Source organism: Aphanomyces astaci, assembly GCF_000520075.1.
Source record: "Aphanomyces astaci strain APO3 unplaced genomic scaffold supercont1.42, whole genome shotgun sequence".
Classification (NCBI taxonomy): Eukaryota; Oomycota; class Saprolegniomycetes; order Saprolegniales; family Verrucalvaceae; genus Aphanomyces; species Aphanomyces astaci.
This window is the reverse complement of record NW_009798305.1, coordinates 179,498-194,869: the sequence shown is the minus strand read 5'-3', so window position 1 is coordinate 194,869 and position 15,372 is coordinate 179,498. Positions and strand designations below refer to the sequence as shown.

Genomic DNA, 15,372 nt, shown 5'->3' with positions numbered 1-15,372 from the left:
ACAATTGTGTCGGGCACGTTGCCGCGACTGCTGAGTGTGTTGGGCGTCAATTTAATCGGTCAATCCGAGCTTGGGGCAACTGCCGACGCGATTCGTGGTTAAGTGCACACACCCGACTCGGTTCGGTCGTGTTGTCCTAGGTGTATTATATGAACCGTGCGTCTGCAGTCCTCAACGGAATTCTGTCCATGCAAGTGCGCCATACATTTTACATCGTGGACTTGAAACTGTGACGTATGTTTGTCATTGACGGATCGTCCGACCAGCGAAATCAACTCGAAACCGAAGGCGCCTTCCACCTTCTCTCGTCCATTCCGCAGCTCAGTGTAGATATATGGCACTAGATTTTTGAATAGGCTCCACCACAAATGAGTAAACTAGACAAATCATTGAGGAGGCCAAACAATTGAATACAGTACTACTGCTACTACCCAGGTAAGGCATCTCTCGATTCGTGACACTGTATGTATGTATGTATGTATGTGTGTGTATACATAGTCGACCCCTCGACAACGATCGAGATTCTTGAACACGAGCACTTATTCATAGTTTTGACCACTAACGTTAGTCTATTTTGTTGTGGTTGAAATCTCCAGATTTCTCGCCACCACGGTTACCATTGTGCCGTTGTTTCAGTGATAGTGCTGTAGTTACTCCTTATAGTCCAGAGTAACAAACTATAAAAGTCCCACTTCACTGCCAAGTGGGATTTGAACTTGGTAATCAAATAATACTAGTACCAGTTGTAGTTAGTATAAGTAAGTACCTACTGTACAATAACGAACCTTTCGACTTGAGAAGGTGAACCTTTGACACAACCATGGGTCTCAGATTTCCACTTGACGATTCTTCGCGATGCGATCCAAATGGTGTGGCATCCCGACAATTATGAAACCAACCAGGCTGGCCGGCTTTCGTAACTGTTTGTCCCTGCGACGTATTTTCTACTACTGTAAATCATCCCAATCATCAGGTCGCGAAGTACTGCGACGAACTCGCTAACAACGTCAAGGGAAGAGCACCGTGATTCACTATTATTGCCCAAGACATTGTTTAATTTGCGACAAGCGATACAGTTCTTCGAATCCCTCCACTCGAATGTGCCTGGGATATGGAAGGACCAGCACGAGAAAACGCCTCACGACAGAATCGTGTTGATATGGTCGTTTCAAAACCGACCAATCCGGCACTACGAAAATATAAACGGGCACGATGATTGGCTTATTTTAGACTCTTGCGGAATTCCATTAGACTTGATTGGTCCTTTCGTCAGACTCAGTCATGCTGTTGGACCCATGAAACATATTAACCACGTGGATCAAATTTGTGAACAACGCCATGCCTTTCGACTAAAACTGATCACTCATCGTATGTCTTTGCACTTTTTAGGATGCAAGTCCAGCCATGGAGCTCGAATAGTGTCAAATAGAAGGACACCGACAAATTGTTACAGGAAAAATTCTACACATTGGTTCGTATAAAGAATTCCCTCGTGTAGCCGTTATAAACGACTGTTAGACACGTTATTCAGATCTTGCCAAACCCCAACTTGGCCGCGAAGTTACAGTGTTGGGCTTACTGTATCATCTCAAGGCTCCATGCGGCATGTGAGCACCATGATCGCCGTTGGCTCGGTCCCATTCTGATACCACCGATTGACACTAAGAATCAAATGCGCGCCTACAGTAGGTGATGACTGATTGTCAATATAAAATATTTCTTGGATTATGGCAGAGTTGCCTGTCGGCGGTTTCGCACTTTGATTTACACGAGATAGATACTTTACTTCGAAATGAAACCCCCCATACATACGACACCTTCTTGCCTCACTTTACAACTGCTTCGATGGAGGCCACATCTGTGCTTTTGTCGACAGATGTCCTGCTCCGCATCACTTCGTTCCAAGTTGGAGTCTACCACGACATGGTCCCGTTGCTCCACGCTACGCGAAAGTGCCACGACGACGACGATCACCTCCCGTCGTTCCACGTCACGTTTGCAAAATGGCTCGAGCTCCATACAGTGGAAAGGGTCCCTCTCTTACTCGCCACCGTTCCCCTCATGCAGTCGCTGGTTGCAGTCTTCGCCGCAACGGCTGGCCACATCGCACTGTTGCAGGCCACGATGTCGTTGCGGAGCAAGTGTCGTAGCCACGAAAACTCGACCAGCCACTTGGTGAATGTGGCCGCGCAGGCGGGGCAAGTGAATGTAATCGCGTTCTTGTTGAGTGGTCGAGGTGATACTGCAGTTAGCCACGAGGCCATGGTGGGGGCAGCCACCAACGGACATTTGAACGTTGTGCAATATTTACACCAGCTCCGCCCCCGAGACGACTACACCACACACGTATTGGACGTGGCGGCTAGCCAAGGCCATTTAGACATCGTTACATTCTTACATCACCATCGACGTGAAGGGTGCACAACGGCAGCGATGGACGGCGCGGCGGGAAATGGACATCTCAGTGTGGTGAAATTTCTACACGCCCATCGGTCCGAAGGATGCACGAAGAGTGCGATTTCATTGGCAGCCGCCCACGGCCACTTGGATGTGATCGTGTGGCTGTGCAGGCATCGAAAGGAGGGGTGGCACCCGGAGGCCCTGACACACGCCGCCGCCGGTGGACACGTCGACGTGTTGGCTTTCCTCCTTCGTCGTCGTCCCCGCGCCGGCTGCCTCATGCTGGGTATGGACCTCGCGGCAACAAATGGACATTTGAATGTGGTGACGTTTCTACACACCCACCGCAAGGACGGGTGCACCGAGAAGGCGGTCGCGGGTGCCGTCCGGAACGGCCACGCCGACGTGGCCGCGTACTTTGAGCAACATGGCGACGACCTCGTGCATGGCGTGTGCTGTGCGTGCGGGTTCAACAAGCCCCGGCGGCACGCGTGTATCGTAAAAAGTTCCCAACGTTGAGGACGAAATGTAGTTGTATTTATTTGTAAAGTTATTTATGGTGTGAAGTTATCATTACGGATATTGAATACCACAGCGTGACATCTTGGCACGAGTTGGACAGCCTTTCAACTACATTGTATGTCAATCCCGTCGGACGACGCATATCCAACGATTTTGGGCACATGAATATAAACCCACCTAGTATTGTTGTTGGTTCCACGCAGAGCGCTACCGGCTTCGCAATTCAAACTACTGTAATGCCTACAGTCACGTTTTTAAGATATTATTCTATTCAAAATATTATACCAGGGACAGTACTACGAAGTATAATACTTCGTAGTATACTTCGAGGTACACTTGAAGACAACTGTAGTTAGCTTGGTTTGAATGGCTACCGTAAGCCGGTAGTCTGCTTGGGAAGATAGATCGTCATGTCTCGACACTTCGTTTCTGCAATGCAATTGAATATGAGAATGGATTCAGAAACTACTACCCTCTTGTCAAAAGCGTCCAGACCGGTCGATGATGCCTTCGGAGGTACTACTATTACGTAGTATGTACTACTAGTAAGTGCCCACAGCAGCGGCCCTCCATGTATTTGCAAAGAATAGTAAAAACAATACCGTGAAAAACACCTACATACGCCTACTCCTCCATCGGTCGTGTGTTTGTGCCAATTACATCCTATCGTTCGTTTGTGGACGAAGACAAGAATAAACAATCCAAAACCGACGAAACCACCGCCGGTGTAGCGTTGCATAGCACGTAGTACACTTCAATATACCACCTCTCTTCAACATGATGCAATCGCCATACACCGCCGCCCACGGCGTGCTCGTTTGTCGCGACTTGTTTGGTTTCATAGCGCCGTTTCAAGACGGTGTTGTGGAAGCGTTCGTTCCGTGGGCCACGTATGGCGCCGTCCCCCATCCAGTCACAGCCAACGACATTTCAGCGATGCAACGCCTAGTCTCGCCATGGTTAGCAATACACGGAGAAGCGGCCCTCCCGCGACTGTTCAAGGCGGTGCCTGCCGCAAGTCGCATCGTTCAGGTGTTTGCAATCTCGACCCCGAGCAGCTTCCACCTGTTGCGCTTGTCTTTGAACATTGACTACCAGAGTTTAATGATCATTGCCGCGACCAGTGGCCAAGTGGATTCGATTCGGCAGTTGCAAGCCTCATATCATGATCGAGTGGCAATCCACGAGTCGGCGGCCCTCGTAGCGGCGGCAGCCAATGGACATTTACAAACTGTGAAGTATTTGCACGCGTATTGTCCCAACCTGCTTGGAGCCGACGCCATGGTCAACGCTGCTGCCGGAGGGCATTTGGAGATTGTGAAGTTCTTGCACACGCATCGGGGCGACGACGACTGGTCCACCGACGTCGTGGACGCAGCGGCCGCGAATGGCCATGTGGAGGTCGTACAGTTTCTCCATACGAGTCCAACCCAAGGTTGCACGATCTCTGGCCTCCAAATGGCCACGATCCGTGGCCATTTGGACATCGTGCGCTGGATTCACGTGCATCGAAACGACCTGTGGCGGGCCAGCGACGTTATGGAAAAGGCGGCCCAGGGTGGCCATCTGGCAATTCTGCAGTACGTTTTGGACACGTCGCCAAATGTCAGTTGTACGACCTACGCCATGGACTTGGCCGCAACGCATGGTCATTTGGAGATCGTCCAATTCCTTCACGCGCATCGTACAGACGGCTGCACTGACGTTGCCATGCAAGGCGCTACATCCAATGGCCACGACCATGTCGTTGCCTACCTCGTCGTCCACGGGCATGAACTCATCCACAGCCTTTGCGGCGTGTGCGGGTTCTACAAGCTTCGAAGCCATTATTGTGCCGTGTATGAGCGAGCAATTGCACGAAAGCCACAACGGATGAGGGCATGTACGGAGCAACTATAGTACTAGAATCGCATTCTCCACCTCGAAAAAACAACAAAATCTCAGCGTCGACAGTTAAGATACACACGACATGCAAGACACGACGATATGTTGCGCTGCATTGCATCACAATAACTATTCTGTGTTCCGCTGTACTTGTAGTATATATATATATATATATAGTCCTTTTCGCTAACTTGGCATGTGATTTGAGAATCGATTTGAGTCATATTATAAAGGTTATGTCAATCGGTACACTTACACATTATTAGAAGATATACATTTTGTAGGGCCAAACTTATTTAACAAATGTATTTGTCCTAGCCAATCAATTTTCACAAACTAGACATTTCAACCAATTAACGATTAGTATAGTGTATGGCTCGGCTATTTTTGACCTGCAGTAGGAGGTGTCCTGTATATCATCCAGTACTCACGCCTTGATCAAGGATATATATATATATATATATATACGGATCCAGTGGACAAATCATAGAGGCTGTTTATATTAATAATAATACTGGCAACACCAACCCGTCTACATATGTCGAACCTGCCGAAAGGTCCTATGTATTCTTTAGCTGGGCTCGTAGGGCGCCACGTATTCTAGCTAGGAACGCAGCCCATAGAGCTGCTGCAATCTGGGCGCCTTGAAAGATAGTTTCTTGGAGCGATTCCTGACCATCTTGGTCCCGTCCAGAGTACAAATGACCAACGTGGGGCTGAAACTTGTCATGCTGGAGCACTTCTGCCGAGAATATGCCAAGCATGCACGCCATGCCGAGGTGCGTTCCAGGGCACTTGCGCGCGCCGGCGCCGAATCGGATCGCAGCGTCTGTTGTGATCATGTCCACTGGGATAAACACATGAGTGCCAGGTGCTATTTGCACTAAATCATCATGCAGACCCAATGGAAGGAAGCGCTCGAGCAAGACGAACGGATGGGCCGCGTCCATGGCGGCATGGACGAGGTCGGCGAGGTTCTTGGCAGGGTCGTGGGTGTTGGTGTGCACGAGTTGCTGGCGAACTTGCACAGCAATGTCCGAGATGTTGATAGCCGGCGAGACCAGAAACGGTTGGATGAGCACGGAAAAGAACTCGGGGTCGGTCCACTGATGTGCGCCAAATACGTGGCACACGTGCGGCGTGGCCAGGATTTCGCGAACGATCGCATCGACGGCGCGTTGCTTTAGCGCCATGTCGCCCTTGCCTTTGACGGCGATCTCCTTGCGCCATTCCCAGGTCGCGGAGCACATCAACTGCCGCACGTCTATTGGCATTGCACGCCCAAAGATCCACTCGAAGAACGTCGCCACCGAGATGGAACTGATGGCGTCGGCGTCCAATCGGTTCAGCGCCGACATGGATTCTAGAGTAACGCGGTGGGCGATCGACTGCAGATTCGACACCGGCGGCAACGAGTGCATGAACGTGGTCAAGTGGGCTTTCAGGACGCTCCATTGCGGGTCGTCGGCAGACTCTAACGACAACAGCGGGAGAAAGGCCGGGGCCGAGAACGTGCGCTCGAGGAACTCTCCCTTGATGGACGATGCCTTCAACACCCGCGCCGCGGCTGCTGGACACTCGATCCACACGATCGGAATGCCTTTCACGCGGCCGAGCGCTTCGAACAACACCTGTCGAAGCGACGGCGCGCGGAACGTGATCGTACGGGAGCCAAACAAGATGGCCACGATCAAGACAGCCGTGCCAGGCATGTAGTAGGGCCACGCCCCCAAGAGGAATTGCGTGACCATTGGCTGGATAGAAGGTTAACTGCCTCACGACAACTCAATCGTGAGTCTTCATTGCTGTTCGAAACGAAAACATCACTAGATTTTCCGACGGGTATCCGGATATGACATCGCATCCGGATATGTCAATCAGAAACACAATAATATCTTATGTGTTGATTTCAGCCAATCAAATGGATTTGGTCTGGACTATCAACCAATAGATGATTGATTTCGTCTATCTGCCGCGTTTGAAATTCAAATTCGACAGCTATTCATAATTGTGGTCAAAGTATACAATGCCCAAGGTATTATAATACTTTTGGGGGAATTAACGTTTCGTGCCATCATCATTCGTGTGCCAATCCAATGTCCCAAGCGGTGAGAGTCGTCGTCCATCCACCTCCATCTCAAGGGAGCTGATGGAGCACATGTGTTAGAGCTTCGTGGTCCTTCAGAGGGACAACCATGCGCTGACAAGGGAGAACAATGCGTTGCACCTGGAGATGATTCGAATCCAAGAAGAGCTCGAGGACAAGGCGCGGGGCATGCATCTCCAGGAGAAGGAACTGCAGCACAAGATCGAGGAGCTGCAGTTCTTGAACACGCAAAAGACGAGTCAGCTGCAGAAGAAAGACGCCGACTTGAGCAAGCTGTATGCGCAGGTGCATCGACTCCAGGGCGAGATGCAACACCCCACGAACGGTGGCAACTCGACGTCCGCGGATGCGATTGAGCTCAACAAACTCCTGCCACCAGCGATCGATCGAAAGTCCGCCGGGACAAGTTCAGCTGCGCCGCTTTCGTCCATCGACGACCATGACGCGTACGTCGTCTTCCATCATCGTCCTTGGTCGACAAACACATGATGTCACTCATGCACAATTAGGTCTTCCAAGCAGTTGGACGCATTGGGCCGGGAGAACAAAGCGCTGCAGGACCGCCTCGCCTCGCTTGAATCCCAAGTCCGAACCCGCGATGCCGAGATCGACCGCCTCGGCAAGCAGCTCAAGGACAGCGTCTCGACCAAGGACTACGCCACGGTACGCCCATCACCCTTTTTTGTCATGTTTACCACTGCTGATCGTTCGATTTTGACTCAGTGTGTGTGTCGTGTGGATATGATATATATCGTGTGTAAATATGATATATATTTGTCGACACGACGTTATATTTTCTCATCTGAACGATATATATACTGTATATATATACGACAGTATATTTTCTCATCTGAACGATATATATATATATATATATATATATATACGACAGTATATTTTCTCATCTGAACGATATATATATATATTTATATATTTGTGTGAACAGATCAAGGCAAAATACGACTTGGAGGCATATCAAATCGCCCAGGACTTGGACAAGGACCAGCTGACTCGCCAAGTGGATTTGCTTAATGATCAAGTGGCGAAATATGAACAAAAGCTCGTCGACGCCTTGCCGTCGCAGCAGCGACTGGAGAGTCTGACCCAAGAACTAAAGTATGTGTCCAATATATATATATATATAATTTTTGGCTTGGAATTTGGATGTGTCAGCTTTTTTGACTGCAATGCATTGATTGGTACGAGATATTGTACTTTGAGGGAACATTTGGATGATTTGTGCAGAGTTGCCAATTCGATCGGTCGAGTTTTTGGTACTGATTTTTGTACAGAGTCGCCCTTTACACTAATTTCAGTCTCACACTATTTTGATGTCGAAGGGTTGAAGACAGAATGTGATTGGCCACTTGATTACGTGTTCGTATTGATTGGTCGATCAAGTATGTCGTCCACTTTCGAATCGAGCAGACAATATAAATATTATATATATATATATGGGTTGCGATGATGCCTGCAATACTACAGTCATTCAACCTGTGAATTGATTACATGATTGTACAGAGTCGATTTGTGTAGATGTATATCTCGTTCTGTCATATGTGTGGTTGTCCCATCGAATACAGTATACTATGTACTATGGTTTTACTCTTTATATTCGACATAATAGAATTTTTATTATATATATAAATTCATTTTTTTCCATATTTTTTCGGAGCAATTTCATCAATATGATGGTTCGATTGGCTCGTGAAAATAGGCGTGCCTTCTTCAGTGGCAGTAGTTGGGCGAATCCATAGTAATCATATCACATTCCAAATATATTATTCCTTCTACGGTTCTGACAACTTCGATATATATATATATATATATATATATATATATACATAAACGATGGACAAATGTTTGTTCCATCATATTTAAGCTCACAACGTTGAGTGTTTTGGTGGAAATGTATATTATTATACGTGTAAATAGTTCTAATCCTGTAGACACGCCCAAGGCTTAAATGACAAGTACATGGAACAACTGCAACTACTTCAGCAACGACTGCAACGCATTGAGCAAGAGCACGAACTGTGCGATGCCAAGCAGTCCGAGCTCACGATGGCGTCAGATCAGGCGGAGAAACTTGTGCAGAAACTGCAGCAGCAACTCGATGACACTACGCTACAAGTCACGGTATGTGTAGCTAGCTCTAGTGTCATTTCGATGGCCGATTGTATTTCTTGTGATACAGGCTTTATTATCAATATATATATTTCAATTGATTCTTATATACAGCGAGAATGGCTTTTTTATCATATATTTCAATTGGTTATATCTATTTCAATTGGTTATATATATATATGTAGCGCCTCGAAAATGCCCTTAAAGCCCACGTACTATTATGACAGGCTTTTTATCGAATATATATATATATATATATGAATTGATTTTATATATAGCGCCAAAATGGCTTTATCAAATATATATGCTTGAGTTGATTATATATATATATATATAGCGCCTCGAGAATGCCCTGAAAGCCACGCACTATGACAAAATGTCGTCGGCGAATTCGGTGGCCAATCTGGAAGCCCATGTGAAGGTGCTGACCACGGAACTGAACCAGCTCAAGCCCAAACATGCAGCCGTGTGCCAGCAACTAGCGGACGAATCGAGCAACGGAAAACACTGGACAAAGCAACGCCAGGCTTTAGAAACAGAGCTCGCGGCCTTGCAATCCAAGGTACTATGGTGTTAAGTATCTTAATTTGGTATATATGCATTGATCCCATTGGTCAAAAAGGCGGCATTTTACAACGCGTGTCTTTGATTGGATGAAATACGATTATTTATTGTGGTTTTTACATCCGGTTTGTGATATGGGGTGTTGTTTCGTCTACTCATAATTATCTCTGGCGGGTAGTTGAATGAACCGCCCGACAATCGCTGGACCTGCGAAACATGATATATATATATGTACGAGGAATTTTGGGAATCTTTTTTTAATGCTTTACTGTTAGGACCACTCTGATTGCCATAAAAAATGTCATAAAACACACCTCGTTTTGCAGCTTTTCTGAAAATTTTCGACATTTTTTCAAACGACGACGATTCCTTTTGTGTATGGCTGCTATAAATTCTGACATATATAAATGGACATAATACGTCTAATTTTTACTGTTTACTGTTTCCTAAAAACGTTTCAACTGCAATTGATCAACTTTTACCTGCATGATATTCCAGCAATACTTCTCAGTCTATCACGGCGTCTAGAGGTCACCTCAACATATTTTGTCATCTCCCATTTGAAAAGGGAATTCTCTGTCAGAATATTAGTTGACATAAAACTGTCTGTGGCATCCAGACTCGGCCTTAGCCAATCATATAGCAGCCTTCGTTCTTTGTATCCAAACACAACAATAGATATATATATATATATAAATATATTGTTGTGTATATATATATAAATATATTGTTGTGTATATATATATAAATATATTGTTGTGTATATATATATACTTGTGTGTAGTTAAGCGACGCCCTGGCCGCCCATCAGACGGCGTTGGACGGCCAGAACACGCTGCGTGTGGAGTGTACATCTCTGGAGCAAGTGGTGGCCGACCGCGATCGGGTGGTTCGAACGTTGCAAACAAACTTGGACAGCGCCACGCTCGAGTGTCAAGCCGTTGCTCGGCAACTCCACCAACAGAGTCTTGCCAACGAATCGCAGCGGTCTATCGACGTCCAGGCGCAGCACGCGTCTGTGCACTCGGAGGAGCGCGTGATGCTCCGCAGGGACAACGACGCACTTCAAGTTCGCGTGCGGCGCTTGGAGTTGCTGCGAAACGAACTCGACGTGGCTCTGCGCGACGCCCAAGCGCAAGGGACGTCATGGAAGCACCAAGTCGATCACCTGCAAGACCAAATGACTGAGACTTTGCACGATCTGGCCAAAGCGAACGCCCAGCTCAACCAGGTCAAGATGGAGGTTGTGCATCTCCAACAGGATAAGACCCAGCTCGAGACCCAAGTCGCCGACGCGCGACGCGAAATTGAGAAACTCTCCCACGTGGCGCCCCACGGTAAGATGAAATTATATGGAACGCGACGGAAGAGTTAGTTGTTGTGAGGGGGATATGTGAAATTTATTTTTATTTATTTTTTGTATTGTGCTTTCGAGTGAAATTTCATTGTGTTGTGGCGTGGTTTCTTGTTGGAAATTAACACTGGTCGAAGGCATCGAGGGTATATTTATGCATATCTCAAGGTCCAGATGGCCTTTTCAGTGAAACTTCTTGTGTGCTCATAACTAAACGCCATATAAAAAACGTTCTTTGGATGTCAGGTGTAGAAATGAATATCTTGTGAGATATGTCACAAAACATGACGGAAATGAGGCAAATATCACATTTACAAATAATAACCTATATCTTTTAGTAGTATTAATTTTGACGTTTATACTGGAAAGGTTATATGAGTACTCACAAATATAATATTTTGAAATAACCCTAATCCCGATACCCTGGATGCCTTCGACCACTGTAAATCGATTTGATTGGCTACTTCAGTTGAGCTCAAAATTATTAGCCAATCAAAACCTTCTCAATGAAATTGAACAACCAATCAGATCGATTGTGGATCGATTATTTGGTCGGCGCGATTCGATTGCACCCCCAAATTTGTATATCAAATCAACAATGATTGGGTGAGTTTTTGTTGTCTTGTGTTGGTTGTATGGTTGGGGCTAGCTACTCCCAATTGTGTGTGTACATTGGCGGAAAAACCTGTGAAATGTGATATTACACTATGTTGAAGAGGTATGTTCAAAGGAGGGCATGATTCGTTGTAGCGAATAATCCATATTTGCTTTGATGGAGCCAAAAATCCTGCGGGTTTACTCGATTTCAACAATTTTCATATATATTATATAACCCTTGTTAGAAAAAATGTATGATTAATTTATTACTTTATGTGTGTAGTATTATATTTTAAAATTGAGATAGTATATCAAGCAAATGGATATTGTGTGTGTACTTGTAGAAGCGACGGCAAAGCTCCAAGAGTCCAAATGGCAGAAGCGAGTGACGGAGGCTGAGCTAAGCAAACAACTGGTCGAAACCCAGCTCAGTGCCGCCGTGGCCGCTAAGGCTGGCTTGGAGCAGCGGTTGGCGCAGGTACATAAGTGTTGGGAATGATTTTTAAAATATTTTTTAGCTTTACTGTACTCAACCGATAGGACCCATTATTCGGTGAATCAGGTTGTATTTTTCAATATGTTTGTGGATTATATTGTGAATTGCCTTTCAAATGTTCCAAGTCGGTGCCACGCCCCTATCGAATAATGTTGCACTCAACCTCGCCGTGACATTTGATTGGCTATAAAATACTCGAAAAAAAGAGCCATGGAATATAGATATTTTAGCCAATCAACGAAAAGTAATGTCAGATCGACCAATCAATGATCACGGCGCGAGGTTCAGAATGCGAGAAAGGATTCGATTGGGCAGAGTCCGGAAAAATCCTACCGAAACATCTACAATACCCGAATGCTTGTTATATTTTATATAGAAAGGATAGGGTTTTGATAGTACAGTAGTAGTAATAGTAGTAAAGACGCACATGACTAATGGAGATCCAATATATATATATATAAATCAGTTTTTTATTGTCCATGTTGGTATTTTTTTAAACGATATTGCACGATGGGGGGTATTGAAACCTATATATATTCTAATGTGTAGGCAGAAACGAAATTGCGCAGTGCAGACGATCGAGCTATAGAAGTAAATGCGCAAGTTTCATCATTGCAATCCGAATTAGCCAATGTCCAGAGCGAACTTGCGAGTACAAAGCAGAGCAAATTATACTTTGAAACCGAGTACGAAGCGGCGATGTTGGCGTGGACAGACCAGTCCAAAACATTTCAAACGGCGCAGCATGACCTAGATGCGGCCGACGGGGCTCAACGAGAGTCGGCTCGCCAAATACATGACCTCCAGGCAGCTTTAACGGCGTCTCAGACCAAATGTATGTATATATGCGTTCGTAGTAAAGTCAAACGATAGGGTTGATTGTGTGAATGGACTTATTGTTATATATATATATATATATATATATATATATATGTGTACAGGTGAAACTATTTTGACGAATTCTTCAAGGGATTCGATTGATGATGTTGGAGAAGAAAGAAATATAATATTTTTTTTACCCAAAAATTTGGACATTTGTGTTGAATGTAACGGTCGTCCTGGGTCACACTAATTGAAGTCACACACTAATTCGATGTTGAATTGTTCGAACAGTGGATGATGATTGGATTGGCTACTTGATGAGTGTTATGGGTTTTGATTGGTCAATCGATTGTCTGCCGATTTGGTGCTGCTACTTGGATTGAACAGCCCCAACCTGTAATTTCGAATATATCGACTTGACAATAGGATTGACCACTTGAGAATTTGCGGTGAGAGTTTTGATTGGTCGATCGAGTTTGACTTGAATCGCTTGACCAATGAAAACCTACCATAATGTTTGAATCGAATTAATAAAACACCCAACCTGTAAACATATATATATATATATTATATCTAGCGCTTGGAGTGTCGATTGAACGATGGTTTTGAGTTTCTCTATATTTCTATTGTTTGATAGTTGGTTATGGTGAACGAATATATATTTTAATATTTGCATGAACTCTATTAACTTGTATGTGCTATATTATACGACTGAAATCATGACTTGAATATTGGTCGAGGATAATATTTTTTAATTGATTTCGACAGGCCACCAAGTGGAAAATTTGCTCGGCCAAGCGCAGAGCCACCGCAAGACGCTGGAAATGCAGTGGACTCTGGTCCAGGAAGAGCTTCGACATGCCAAAGACCACCAATTGGCTCGGGAATCTACCATCAAACGGTATATATATATAGGCTACTATTAGAGTTGGTGAACATCGTGTTTTTAGCGATTCTATATATATATATGCTACTACTGTTAGAAGAGGCGTACGAGTTGTCAAGGAGTATTCAACGATTCGTTCATATATATATATATATATTATATGTAAACTCGGTTGGTACTGTTTGTATGCCTATACACTCATTTTGAACATGAATTGGAAGAGGACTTGAGTGTGGGATATAATATATATATACATATATACATGCTCCCAATTCGGTGAACATCTTGTTTCCAGCAATTATATATATATATTTGCTACTCTTAGAGTTTTGAAGTGCGAGTTATCTATGTCCAATGTGGTTGGAACGATGATTCATAGGATGGTTTTATATACATACAATACGAGATGAAACCCCCAATATTACGCTACCTAGAACCTATGTCAGTATGCTTTATCTATCCCCATATTGAATTTATATATATTAATATTCGTTGAATCGACAGGCTGCAAACCGAAACGTCGGAACTATCACGTCGGGTGGTTCAACTGGAGCAAGACAACGGTCAGCTCAAGCATTTAGTGGGGGAAATGGAGTGCGGTCGAGACAAATGGTCGCTCGAGCACAAGCAACTGAAGATGGACATGAACGACCTTCGGGAATCGAATGGGCACTTGGAAGGCGTTCGCGAGCAACTCGAAGCGTCGATTGGCCAGCTCAAGCAGTCGCTCAGTCAGGTGCGCAGCATGCTGGAGGCGTCGGATCGGGATAAAGATGCGCTTATTCACATGTTGGACGTGAAAACCGAAGAGATGAGTGCGCTGGACGCCCAATCGACGCGCGTTTCGGAGCAGCAATCGGCCGTTCGCAACGAGTTGGTCAGTTGCCAAGCTAGTTTGCGCCAACTGGAGGCGGCCCTAGCCGATAAAGAAGCCACGGTCACTACGCTCCAAGCTAATCTGGACAAAGCGGATAAGATGAGTGCGAGGTTGAAGGAAGATGTGGAGCTGGGCAGAGGGGAACACGTGGCCCTGACCCAGGATTTGCATCATATGACCATCGAAAACCAGTCGCTCGCGGGAGAATGCGCACAATTGCACCATGAAATAGGTACAAACACATATGTTGGATATATCCGGAGGGGATTCATGGGCTTTGGAGTCTATATATATACATATATTTATTACAAGCATGGGTATGAAGTAATTGGATATGAAGGACCGGTGGAACCTCGTTATCAATATATATATATAGATAGATTGACAATGAGATTTCAATGGTGGAAATGTATTTTGGTTGAAACATGGCTCGCCATGATGTAGTATGATACGAATGACGGGTTGTATCTGATATATATATATATATGTTTATTTGGATAAGATTGTTTTGAAGGTAATATGATACCATGATGGGGAAATATCGGAAGGATGGTCACTGGTAGCGCATTGTGAGTATATATATACTGGGAAAGACGGAATGCAACGCCCACCCTAACTTCGAGTTGATACAAGATACAGCTGTCCTATTGATTAACTACGAAGTTCGACCTAATTTATAGCCAATCAAGAAACATGAAATAGAAAATGCAACTTCGACAGGATATTAAATTACACA

The 15,372-nt window shown here is 45.2% G+C and overlaps 3 protein-coding genes across 3 annotated transcripts; 2 read left to right on the top strand and 1 right to left on the bottom strand.

Moving 5' to 3' along the window:
- Positions 1 to 1,845: 1,845 nt before the first annotated feature.
- H257_12676 (hypothetical protein) lies at positions 1,846 to 4,821 on the top strand (the record flags this gene model as incomplete). The annotated part of the gene is made up of 2 exons (XM_009839967.1): positions 1,846 to 2,893; positions 3,767 to 4,821. The coding sequence occupies 2 exons, from the start codon at positions 1,846 to 1,848 to the stop codon at positions 4,819 to 4,821; spliced, it is 2,103 nt and encodes a 700-aa protein (XP_009838269.1).
- A 465-nt stretch (positions 4,822 to 5,286) lies between these two features.
- Positions 5,287 to 6,608, bottom strand: H257_12675 (hypothetical protein). The gene has a single exon (XM_009839966.1). The coding sequence runs from the start codon at positions 6,555 to 6,557 to the stop codon at positions 5,367 to 5,369; it is 1,191 nt and encodes a 396-aa protein (XP_009838268.1). The 5' UTR covers positions 6,558 to 6,608; the 3' UTR covers positions 5,287 to 5,366.
- Positions 6,609 to 6,867: 259 nt separating this feature from the next.
- Positions 6,868 to 14,959, top strand: H257_12674 (hypothetical protein; the record flags this gene model as incomplete). The annotated part of the gene is made up of 12 exons (XM_009839965.1): positions 6,868 to 6,914; positions 6,974 to 7,359; positions 7,423 to 7,576; positions 7,860 to 8,029; positions 8,863 to 9,052; positions 9,378 to 9,602; positions 10,389 to 10,941; positions 11,900 to 12,033; positions 12,601 to 12,886; positions 13,642 to 13,774; positions 14,264 to 14,868; positions 14,949 to 14,959. The coding sequence occupies exons 1-12, from the start codon at positions 6,903 to 6,905 to the stop codon at positions 14,957 to 14,959; spliced, it is 2,859 nt and encodes a 952-aa protein (XP_009838267.1). The 5' UTR covers positions 6,868 to 6,902.
- Positions 14,960 to 15,372: the final 413 nt, after the last annotated feature.